Source organism: Protopterus annectens, chromosome 6.part1 (assembly GCF_019279795.1).
Source record: "Protopterus annectens isolate FY-2018-M chromosome 6.part1, PAN1.0, whole genome shotgun sequence".
NCBI lineage: Eukaryota > Metazoa > Chordata > Ceratodontiformes > Protopteridae > Protopterus > Protopterus annectens.
Window position 1 is genome coordinate 433,579,097 of NC_056738.1, and position 13,318 is coordinate 433,592,414.

Below are 13,318 nucleotides of genomic sequence, written 5' to 3' on the forward strand. Positions count from 1 at the left end.
CAGGGAGAAAGTTAATACCCACAGTGATATACTTTGTTAGCTTCTGGTAAGTTTAACTGTTAAATCCTTGTTTAGTGGTTATGATTATCTAGTCCAATCAGAGAAAAATGTTATGCTGTAATTCTTAAGTTTTTGTCCTGAAACAAAATATTTATCTCAAATATCTTCCCTAAATGATAATTGATGCAATCTAATGTGGCAGATAGACTGATTTAAAAATAACATGCCTGTTTTATTTCTCTTTTTAGACAAAATTGAAAATGATACTACAAAACTAAAAAGAGTAAGTTTTACTTGCACTTTGTTGATGGTATTCCATAATTATTGTTGCTTGTTTTTTGCTTAAGCATTTTGGTGTTGACTGCATGAATTTGCTTAAAGCAAGGCACATAAAACTTTGTTTAGGCGTGAAACAGTTCTTAAACCTTTTTGATGAAGATGTCAGCTGGCTTGCTGGAGCTCTCACAGGGAGCAAGATCTGGAGTGAAGAGAAAAATCTAATGATTTTGTCTTCCCTAATTTCAAGGCGCTACTAAATCTGCGGCATCTTTGAGCAAAGTGTTTCTATTAAAAAGATGCTAAAACATTTGTAATTTCAGATTAGGTTATAAAAGGCATGGAGACGTGTTACTTGGGTTCTTATTTCTAATGTGAGCAATCAGTTTAGCTGCACTGAACACCCCAATTATCTCATCAAAGGGTGACAGTTGAAACAGATAAATTATCTGATTTTGCTGTGTAAAAAAAAATCATAGTAAGAAAGCAATGAGAATACATTCCTCTTGGTTATACCAAGCTCATTTACTTTTCAGTGTTGACCCTTTGATGTCACTGTTTTGTACCAGTCCCACATATTGAAGATGCCACATAAATGAATAAATGTAAGGATTCTTTATCTCTAGCAAGAATAGCATATACAGTTTACTCTGTATGCTGAACAGCATTTTCGATTCTACTTGTTTCAGACCAACTAAAAATGCTTTTTGATACATGTACTTATGTGAAACAATCTTGGCAGGGAAAGGAAAGAACACTAGCTTAAGGGAGCCACTTACTGTTTTTTGTATCTGTTCCTCACTGCATAACCCAGTCAACAAGTCCACATCTGCATTCCATACTAGATGTGTTCTCAGTAAAGCTTTGGCCTACTTCTCATGAAGTCGGTCTTTTACTGTTTGGTTTTCTGCTTTATTTTCTGTGCCATGCCCTAACAGCCTGGAAAATTCATTGCATCACACTTAGTTTACCATCATATAACAAAAGTCTGAGAGATTTCCCTTGTTAGGGAAGAAATAATTCATCATCAGTAGGTGAAGGTGATAAGAACAAGAGGACTAACCTGCCACGTTGTCCATTACATACATAGAATAAAGGATTTTTGTATAAAATTTTACATTCACCATTATGCCAGGATGCACACTGATAAACAGTGTATTATATGGCTTGCACAAATGGGCCTCCATGCAAGCAAACACCCTAATGGATAACTGCAATTGCAGTCCTGTCTTTAATCTTTTTAATTAACAGATCCTTTTTTTGTGGTTTCTTCAAGGCAGCAATTTTATTGTAGAAGATACCACACCTTTCCGCTGAGGACAGGCTCTAGTCTGTGCCAAACCAAATCTGAGTGCATGGGAACAGGCTGCACCCATTCAGCACTGGGCTGGAAGATGATCAGTGGTGAAGTCTGTGAGAGAGTCGGCTCTACACTGTAAAGTTATTACTGGAATTTCTTTTTATTTCAGTGATGTTCCAGAATTTCATTTGCTCATTTTTAGCCATGTGCGACTATGATGTGGAGGTTGTAGTAAGCACCACAGAGTACCAAGTCGTAGAAATTCAGCAACTGCAGGAAAATCAGGGGAGTAGTAGTCAGTACAGAAGTAAACAACATTAGATAAAATTAGGTGTAAAAGTTATCAGAAAAAAGAACAGAAGTATGAGTAACAGGAGAAAATATGCTTTCTTTTGCAGATGTATAAGTTGATTTATTGCTAATGATTGTAAATGACCATACCACATTACATGGCAATGGGATACACTGTTGTCTGTCAAATAAATTACATTCTGTCAAAATACATTCTGAAAGGCAGGGTTTGAAGCCCACGGTATCCACATGTCTATAAGTCTTTATTTGAACAACTGACCTAACCCAATCAGAGACTGTGGCTTACCTCTAAAAAGTGAAAGTGGAGAAAATCATATTTCAGGATTGTCCTACCAGGTTATATTTCTCCTAGTCTTATATACTGTATTCATACCAGTTCTTTTAGAACTGCATGCATTTGTGATACTGTCATGATGGCTTGTGCAGCTCTTTATTTGTGTCTAAAATACAACAAAAATAAGGCCATGTTTTGGAATAGATTTTATCTGTAGAAACTTTGCAAGTTTTGGGTAGTGTCTTTTGGACTCCTGATATCAGTCTTAGCATGAATCATGCAAGTCTAATTGTTGACATATACATTACGACAGTAACAATATATCTTCTTACTGTTCAGATTACCTTCAACACCGTACATTGTCTTGTACCCTTTTTATCTATTGTATAATTTATAAAATTATTTTCCATTTGTCTGAAGACTGGCCACAGCTTTTCTACTGCACCTTCACAAATGACAAAAGCAAAGTAACATGTAAAGAGTTTACAGTGGGAAGTTGAAATGTGCTGTGTATGATCCATGAACATATATAACAGCTTAGTACGAGCCTTATATTTTGTGTAATACAGCTTATTACACAAATACAAGATATCACAATGAGTCCAAATTAAACGAGGAGTAAGGTTCATCATCCATGTAGTCAGGAAAACTGTAGCGCAGCACATTGTGCAGTGCTGTATGCCAAAGCTACATCATGCTGCATGTTAATGCACTTGCCTCCACAAGAAGAGTGAATAAAAGTTTTAAAATGAAAGAAAGGGCAAGAGAGAGAAAAAACAGGCTATTTGTAGGTACGTCATGAAGAAAAAACTGATAGAGCGAATAAGCAGGAAAATATATAGTTACTTTTAGCCAGTGTAAACAGCAGCCTAGCATAACTGTTGAAATAAGTTCAGTATGTGATCACTCCACTAAGCAGGCAAACATTGCCATATTTAAACCAAATTAATATGGCTAAAGCATAATTTGTAATGTGATACGTGCTAAATAAGTCATAAAAGTATACTGCAGAGAGCTTCATGTGACAATCAGACACATATCTGTCTCATCCAGGAATGCAATATTGAATATTGTGTGAACATGTGACAGCATTACATATCTCTTGTTCCCTGCTATTCTGATATGTATGGGTATCCACACGCTAAACCTGTGAACCATGTAAGCACTTGGGACAAGTCAGCAATAGGAATAACAAAGAAAATGATAAATAGATGATGTGCATTCCAGGTCCGTAGAAGGACCACACAACACCTGGAACAGTGCAGACCACTCTTGTGCAGTACAAGCAACCCTTACAAAAATGAGGTTGCACCAGTATGGAAGACACACCTATAAATATCAGTTTATATGAATGTTAGGTGTGCAGGTTATATGTGCACACATGCAATATAAGATACATGGGGCACAACAGTGACCATGTGGCTGTAGGTACAACCCAGGAAATGTAAAAACATTCAGACACACAGCATATCAAAATGAAAAGTAGTATGTATACTCAAAAAGCATTGTTGTAAGTAAGCCCCCTTCCAAAAAAAAGTCAAAACTAAGACTGCAACAGAGGTAATGGAAAAAGCAAACTGCCAGTTCTCTGTAGAGTATGCATCATCAAGGTAAGTTGAGAGATTGTACATTTGCATCTTAAAATACATTGACACTTAACAGGCATAGAGAAATGGTGTAGATCTGCAACTGCAATGTATAGGTGGAAGTGCTAGTCCTGAACATAACACATTAGGTCTTATGAAGGATCATATACATGTATAATTTAGATAGGAGTACAGATTCCTGCTTAGTGAAGAGCCCGTACAGTTGAAGCAGCTATTAAGTTGGTTTAGCAGCAGCCACAAATGCTGTTGCTGATGGATGTTTTATGCCATGATGAACACTTCATCAGTGAAAAGCTCCTGTGCCCCCATCTTGGACCACTAGTTGTGCACTGCAGCAGCTGCATCAGCTAATGTGATGTGGACTAGTGACAATTTAATGCTGCACCCTGACCCCAAGTAAAAATGGGTTGATGATGATGATGGTGATTGACTAGCCAGCCACACTGCAAAACAAAGTGTGTGCTCACCTTAATAGATGAGACACCTGTCAAAGGAGCAGAGGCAATATGCTGTTACTACCAGAGCCAAAAATAAATGCACAGATCTGAAGTTACTGTAGCATTGTGTACCATCATGTTATACCCACACACATGGCAAAATATGCACACTGCAAATTTCATGAGACCGCAGCCCCCCCCCCCCCGAAATGCACACATATGATGTTTTTAGGCAAACCCAAAATTAGTTTTAGACTAGTGTGTGGCAGTAATCAGCCAACTCTTCTCACTGTTGTGCATTAGGCAGACACACCGCTCACTCAACAGACAGATTTCACATTATTATCTCTGTTGTAGAAACGTACTTGCCCATTAACAGTACTCTGCATTTGTAAATAAAAAGATCGATTGCATGTTATCTGTTTAGTAGAAATGCAGTCACCTATCTACCTCACATGTAGCTGTAAGTAAAACAGATGGCTTGCATGTTATAATCTGTCTAGCAGCATTGCATTCATCCATTTAAACTATTATGTAGTTGTAAAGAAAACTTGTAAACTGCATGTTATTTTCTGTAACAGAATTGTACCTAGCCATCTACTGTACCATATGGCTGTGAGGGTACGTCTCATATATATTACCTCCAAGAGGGCTCTTCCCTTTTCTTGGTAGAATCCATTTAATTTCTTTATTATTTATGTGTTTGATCGTTCATTCATTCATTCATTTATTTTAACTTAACGTGTTAAACTGGGGTAGGGTACTAATCAGACAGGACTGATTTCAGTCTTAGCTTGGGGAAGAAGGAACTGGATTACAAATGAAGTAAAATTTAAGCAAAAGTAGAAATATAATAAAACACAACAGGAAAAATCAGTTAGATGATGTGATGGATAACATTATGAATGTTAACATAAATAGCAAGTAATAGAAGAGAGTGAGAAGTCTATTTGTTAGTTGAGTGAAAGAGTGAGTGAAGCAAGTTGAAGTTTATGGGGACATCAGATATCATTTGCACATGGACTTCCCAGTTTCTTTCTCTGGCCATATTGACCATATATGTTCAATTAAAAGAAAGCAGTAGAGTGCTTTTTGTGATTATGGTACATTTGTATAGTAAGCAGATTAAAAATGTTTTGTGTTGATAAGCAAGATGACTCTGTAGGCTCTGACTGTCTCTGCCAGGATGTTGACATAGTTTTGCAAATATTCTGCTGCATATATGCTGAAAGAGGCTGGGCAGTCTTGTTCCCTGGCATCTGAATATAACAGTTTATTTGCTGCTCATTTCCATTCCTTGTTTCCTTCATGGCTGAAGGTGTCAGTAGATGAACGTGTATACCTGTGTGGCTCCTTTAGATTGCTGTGATCGTGCATACTGCTTTTGGAGTTTTGACTCTTCCAGGTGTGTGTCTTCTTTTACAAAGTTGAAACTCCTTGGAAATCCCTTGAGCTTTCCTTTTTGCTTTTGTATTTTTTCTCCTGCAACATAGCTAGTTTTATAACCAGGGCAGAACCAGGGTGGTCGTGTATGGATCTATAATTGCAACTACTTCAATTCTTATTTTACCTTATAGGCAGAGCCAGTGACATCATACCTGCACCCACCTTTAGTTCTTTACAACATAAGAAGACCCATAGAACACTGCAGTCAGTTTGGACAAGGGTGCATTAACTTTTTCCTCTGTAATGTCACAAACAAATTATAAAAAATAAATAAGCTTGTAAGAGAGAGCCCTACTTAATTGTTGTATGAATTTGTGAAGTCGGATGACCATGAGGAAAAAGATGTCTTTTTTTCATAATTTTCTCTTTTATTTAACTTCATGACGTCAAAGGAGGTGAATTTAAAGAACAAAGGAGTGAGGGCACAGACCACCTGTAAAAAACAGTGTTTAATGTTTGTTTGTTTGTTTTTTGTGATTTCTGTGTAAAGTTTTCTGTTTGCATTTTCACAAAATGTATTTAATTTATGATATTGTAAGTCCAGATTTTTTGAAGTTTGCTGTTTTTTTTTTTTTTTTTTTTTTTAATAGATATCTGGTAAACCTCTAATTGTAACAAGATATATTTAATAACTGCTAGTAATATAGGATGCTGAAGAGATTAGTAATGCAAAGACAGAATGCCAGTATTTTAAACTTGAGAAGTTTTCTGGAGGAATGTTCATATGGTGTATGTAACTGCCAACTGCATTCTCCCTACAATCAAGTGTGATCCTATATTCTTTTGTTCTCCATAACATTAATCACTTAACCAATCATGTTTTGTCAATATCATATTGCTATCCATCACTTTAATCACTTAAACAGTCATAATTTGTTAATACCACATTGTTCTCCATAGCATTAATCACTTAAAAGTCATATTTTGTTAATACCACAGATAAACCACACACACTCAAAAATGTGTTATATTAAAGTATTTTGATACATACCATAAAAATGATTTGCAGAATATTGACTTCTTGTATGGTCAATCTTGAAATTCCATAATCTGATAATACTGATTTCTGATTTACTCAAATAAAAAGCAGCTAAACTAGAACATATTACGAAGTATTTATTTGTCCTGTAGAATTACATTGAAAGAGAACAAGGAGCTTTATCATGATAGTATCACAGCTTTGGGTCCATTGTGAATAACTGTATCTCATTTAAAGAGCCCGATTATTCAATCCCTAAATATCTAAAAGCTTGGGAGGTCACTAGTCAAAACAGTAATACTCCCAATGTTACAAAACATAAAAAAAATATTTTTCAGGGAGTAAGCTCCCTACACTCCCTTATGTGGGGGCATGTATGTGTGTGTGTGTGTGTGTGTGTGTGTGTGTGTGTGTGTGTGTGTGTGTGTGTGTGTGTGTGTATGTATATATATATATATATATATATATATATATATATATATATATATATATATATATATATAAGAGAGAGAGAGCTTTGAGATTATTCAGGCATGGAGAAGATGGAGAAAGTGAGGAAAACCAAACACTCACTTTCTCTGTTCTTCTCTGAGTCTAGGTGCCATTACAGGATGCTGGGGATTGACATTCTGAATGTTGGTCACCTCCCTGGTCAGAAACAAAAGGGCTCCATATAGCAGTGCTGGCACGTAATGTAGATCTCGCATTGTTTAACTGAATCACAGGAATTAAAAATATATTTGAAGTTGTAACTAGTACTGATAAAGGAAAGTACAGAAATTTAGAAGCAAAAAATGATCAGTTCTTTAGGAAAATACTGTATATACAAGAACACTCTACCAGATTGCAGTTTTTCTCTTTATATACAAGAGCACTCTACCAGATAGCAGTTTTTCTCTTGAGCTGTAAATAGTCATGCTTATGGACATATGTAAACTCAGCCTACTTATTCAACTCTGTGCTGTTAATGTGAATTGATGTTCTATTTTAAATGCAAAGAAAAGAAAAAAATAGATGTATTCTGTTTGAGCTGGCAGGGAACCTTTCTGGCCCTCAGCCCCCCAAGTGAGGGATGGTTCCTCACATACTTGCTAATTAAATATTCTAACTCTGATGTCACACTACCTTGCAGTACAGAGACATTTAGTTTTGCTCAAAAACAAGCATTTCCTTTACTTCATATGACAACAGAGTTTGTATAGTTAACAGGAATGTTAATGGACTGCACCCTACGGAAATATTTTTCTTTTTTGCACTGTTATTTTATTTTATTTTTTACCATGAATCCATTATCTGAATATGCAACAGAGTTCCAGCACAAGTGCAGAATTCATTGCTCTTTAGTCATTTTAAAGACTGACTTTTTGAACATTTGTAGTTTAGGAGTTTCAGTTATAAAAATCAACCATGAGGCAAATGTCCTTATGTCAAGTACCCAAAGCATTTCTTCCCAGTCAACACATATTCTGTCTCTCTCCATATTTTTGCATTATTTCCCCATAAGTAAAAAGCTATATTCTACGTTAAACAATACATATGAACCAAACTGTCCCATCAAGTCTTAACCAGAAGGTGACTCAGGGGCACACGCAACAAAAACAATTAGTGAACAATGAAAAATAACCACTGGAACACGAAGAACTGAATCAAAGTACAAAAATAAACGTTAAGCTCTTTAATTAAATATGTTTTTTTGTTCAGCTGCTATAGCCAAACGTCATCAGACAAAGGACAAGAAAACTGACACAGCTTAAATAGTACTAATTAGTCATGTGATCAAAATTAATTAAATCATCCAACACTCCATGTAACAATTAATCAAAATATATGTAAATACATCTGCTCTAAAATCAATATGAAAAGAGGATGAGTTAAAACTAACATATCTTACAAAAATATCAATAATACTTCAGCTTATAAATTTAAAACTACATCAATAAAAATAAAAACAAGTAAAAGTGTCCTACATAAAGACACCAGTTAAATACTAAACCTACAAGGGTAAATTGATTAATAAAATAACAATCTAATGAATCAAACTCTTCAATTTTAAAACACATGATAGAGACACCTTTTCATTTAAACCCGGAGTTTTATAAGATTGCAGTTTTAACTGCCATATTAACTCCTGACGTTCTAGAAGTAACTGATAAGAACCAGCTTTAATGTCTGGAGTAACCTGACCTAAAACCCTAAAAACAAAAGAGTTTGTGGGATGCTCATTACAATGCCTTGCCAATGCATTCTCAGTTCTTTTCCTCCTGATATTATACACATGCTCATATATCCTATCTTTGAACTTCCTGTCAGTCTTGCCCACATAAAATGCAGAACAAGACTGACAGGTAGCCAAATACACAACGGATTTAGACAGGCAATTGTACCTCCCCTTCACTTTGTAAGTCCTACCGTTGTTTGAAAAAGTGGTCCCAGAGGCTATATTGCAAGCCTCACATTTAAAAGTCCCTTCTATTCGATGTGTTACTAATTTGTTCATCTCTAAAATACTCTTTAAATTATTTCCTCTTTTATAAATAACACTAGGTGTATCAGGGTCAATCTCAAAAGAAAACAAATTCCAATTCCTTTGTAAAATTAATTTAATTAAATCCGATTCTAGACTAAAAGGAGTAATGAAACTCATATTAAATTTTGGTGTCTCATATAAAGAACGAGTGGATGGACCCAAATCAGTACCTCTACATTACTAACAATATCCCCACCACTAAATACACTAGCCATACTTGACAAACTTACTTACCCAGAAGGTGACTCAGTTAAGGCAAAAATGTTGGAACTTTGATAGTCTATGGTCTTGGCTATATGATGTTCAATGTTGTGGAACAGACCCGTCAGAGAATATTAGTCTCATTCAGAATTAAATTCAGCAATTTTTTTCTCTCATTATTTTCCATATTCATGTATTTCTACATTACTAAGTTAGTTTAAACCAGTTAGCTTACAGAAGGACCATTTTTATCATGTGTGTATATAGCACATGTGCAAACAAAATAAGAGAAAGTACCTCATTATCAAGTAATACAAAACACAAGGGTATTACAGAGCAGCACCCGAGTTAGACATCAGTCACTTTAAGTAAAGGATTTGCAGAACTTTTAATGGTATTAAAAATTTGATTTGTAGCCTGAACTTTTCTGTTTAGTGTTGTCTGCTTGTAATCCAAATGTCATGGTCAACACTTGTAAAAGGTTTTATTAACTTTTACTAAAGGCAGTGGTCAGCATATGGCCATTGACTGACAAGCACTTACCAACACTACATGGCTTGATCTAGTACTACTAAACAGTGCTCTTACTGACAAACTAACACTAGCTAGAAGAACTTAATTCTACAAATCTGGGAGCAAACTGTGCCTTTTCATCCCTTCCCCATATTCTGGAAGCTGCACTCCAAAATCTCATCAAAGCTTTAAATGACCCTGACAGAGACTGCAGCTTTTTTTCCTGGCATTGGCCTTCTATTTTATCATGACAGTCATCAAATGAACTGATATGAACAAGCATGATATCAAAGTCATATTTATATGTGTTTAGATGTGTGCCATAGGCTGTAAACTGTAAAAAAGAAATATCATGTCAGACAACAAGTACAAATGTTTCTTTGCAAACATTCACTCACACACATACATGTGCGAGCGCACAGACACACACACACACACACACACACACACACACACACACACACACACACAAACACACACACACACACACACACGTGAGCTTTCATGCGTGTGCATACCTGATGCCATGTAAATACACAAACTCTGGCACACCTGTGTTGACCAGAAAACTTGATGGGTTAGCTACCCATATAATTGAATATGCTGAGGACTAGCAGTCTCATATATGCTGCAAATAAAATGTTGGAGCTGAGCGTAATATGAAAATAAGACAAACAACTACAATATTCTCCTGTGGAGTCCCCTGAAAGAGTTATTTGATGATATAGCTAACATTTGGAAGGTGTGAAACTGTAATTATCATAGTATGCATTATTATAATGCCCTCTAATTTTTTATATAAATCACATTATGCAGATATATATTTCATGTGCTCATAATGACCTGTAGCCATTGCAGAGAGAGAAAGAAGCATTGCAAATGACATATTATAGAATAATGAATTAAGTTTTTTTTTTTTTTTTGCGGAAAGAAAGAATAATCTTGAAAGACTCTGCGGTAAGAATATATAGCAAGTAGGTCAGCTGAATATCTGTCTGTCGCATGTGAAAAAGATGAGCAACAAATAAGCCAGCCAGAGGGAGAGATCAGAGAGATGCTAAAAAAACATAAAGTGTAAATGCTTGCGTATATTTCACTGCCCATCTATCTGAGCATTTGTTTTTCCAGCTTTTACTACACTGCACCTTATTGCCAGGCTGCCAGTAAATATGCCCTGAGGTGACTCTCCTGTGCATTAGAGCCCTTCTTAGCAAAAGCACCGTAATTTCAAAAACAGACTAGCTCTTTTTTCGGAAACTGGTAATGGTGAAATAGTAAGGGTCATTCTTTGAAAATTGGTAGCTCATTTAGAATTTCATTTACTTCAGAGAGTTGAGGGATAATTTTGAGTTCTGCATTTTGAACCACTAACATTAAGTGTCTGCAATGGAACAATGGAGGACTTGCTCTTCAGAAAGTTTTGCTGGCTTAAGATGATCATTGCTTCTAGACCATTATCAGAGTATATATACATGCACAGTACCTCACAGCTGTCCCTAATTTGCCTCAGTTTTTAATCTGTCCTTTGAAAATATTTGATTTTCTTGTTAATCACTAAGGATTACAGCCTATCAATATTGCTAGACATTGGGGTTTCATACTTATTGCCAGGAAATGCATGTTGATGCAAAATCCTTTGTTCTATTAACTTTTAAATGAATTAGAGCAATATTTAAACTTTTTCTCTGGTTTTGTTCCTTTGCTGCTGATTGTTGAGCAAAGAATCTTTCCTAATGCCTCATTATTCCAGATTGCTGATGACTCTATATTAATCTGCTCAGATAACTCACTAACCAAGTACAACGAATCACACAAAACAATTTTCATATGATCAAAGAGTAGCTACAAAAAATCTCAACCATTACAAAATGCGAATAAAAGAAAGCTCCTATTATTTGGCTCAGGTGAAATCTCAGTTAAGTTAGAGTGACACCACAGTTTTATAAGTCACCCATGCCAAAACTTCTAGGAGTAATCTTTGATCACAAATTCTCCTTTGATATACAAAAAAAAATTTACCTCTGCAAATAATAAAAAGTTACGCTTGTTAGACAAATCTAAGCCGTATCTGACTATGACTGCTGAGCAGCTAAACACAGCCCAAACATAACTTCTTTCTCATTAATATACGTCTCCTCCATTGTAGCTAACATCATAAAAACTTGATTACATAAACTATAAATCACTTATAACAAAGTTGCCAAATTTGTAGCTGTTTTTTCCAAACCTAATTCACCACTCCACTTAGTGACGGATTTAGGCTTTGACGCAGGGGCGTGCGCCTACCCCTTTTTATTAACCCACACAACCAGAAGCCAGAAGAAAAGAAAAAGCTTTTTAAAAATAAAAATTCCACTCACGATTGCAGAATGTTTACATCCACAGTGCCAAAGTTTTCTCCTTTAAGGAGGACCATGAGTGCATTGCACACACAAGCGCCAAATCGGATGTAAACACATTCCACACTTGCACGCGGAATTTTAACTTTCTGTTCCACTCAGAGAGAGAGTTGTATGTTGCATAACCATAAGTGAACATTTTGTATCTGGTAAAACTTAAATAAGATGACATGAGAGCTTGTACGAATTCTGAAGCTATTATAGCTCAGATAATTCTCTCTTCTGTTAAGTACAACAGTGTCAGATTTATTATATACACATAACAGGGTTATGAGGTTATAGGCTGGCTTGATCCATGCAAAAACACTTTTAATGTATATAACCACTGGCTAAGTATGTGAATATTAGTAAGTTAAGGAGTAAGGTTTAGGTAAGGGAAAAGATTTAGTGTTGTGAGCATATCTCTCATCTGTACAGATTTTTGCAGAATGTTCAGATTTTTGCCTCATATTTTTGGTCTGTTCCTCATAAAATCTGTGGTTTTCTGGCAAATCATTGAAGCTTGAAGTCACTATATAATGCTAAATAATGACAGACATTTGAGTTTCAGACTTTATATCCTTCAGAAAATTCATAATAATGCAAAACCTTTTATTCTAGTAACCTTCTAAGTTTACAGGAGTAGTATTTAAATTCTGTCCCTATTTTTGGGCTTTTGTCCCCCCATTCTTCCTGGCTTTATCCAGATTTCTTGCACTGAAAGGTTGAGAGGTATGGTTGTGAGACAATTAGGTATGTATGGGTTAGGGTTAAAGTAAGGGTTATGGAAAGGGATAGATGCAGTGTTGTATATGTGTTCATGTGTGTTGTGTAAGTTTGTGTCTTGTGTAGTAGGACCGCTGTGGAAAGGGTTTTTCTAAGGTAAGGTGTAGGGTTGGAGATAGGGGCAGGAGCCTCTGCTCTCTCTCATTAATGCATGCTAGCCCTAATCCTATCTCATTAATGCATGGTATCCCTAATCCTAACTCCTCAGCTACTACCAACTCGGATAAGTAGGACATCAGTTAACATCTCATCCTAAGGATGGCACAGTCATAAGCTCAGCAT

General features: G+C 35.8%; 1 protein-coding gene across 2 annotated transcripts in view; it reads left to right on the forward strand.

Annotated features, from left to right (window-relative positions):
• The window catches only part of PTPRN (protein tyrosine phosphatase receptor type N), a 2,492,130-nt gene that overhangs the window by 1,047,557 nt on the left and 1,431,255 nt on the right, over nucleotides 1-13,318 (forward strand). For both annotated transcript variants that reach the window (XM_044075862.1, XM_044075864.1), the window contains exon 8: nucleotides 249-283. In XM_044075862.1, coding sequence (XP_043931797.1) covers nucleotides 249-283 — 35 coding nt within the window. The remainder of the gene's footprint in view (nucleotides 1-248; nucleotides 284-13,318) is intronic.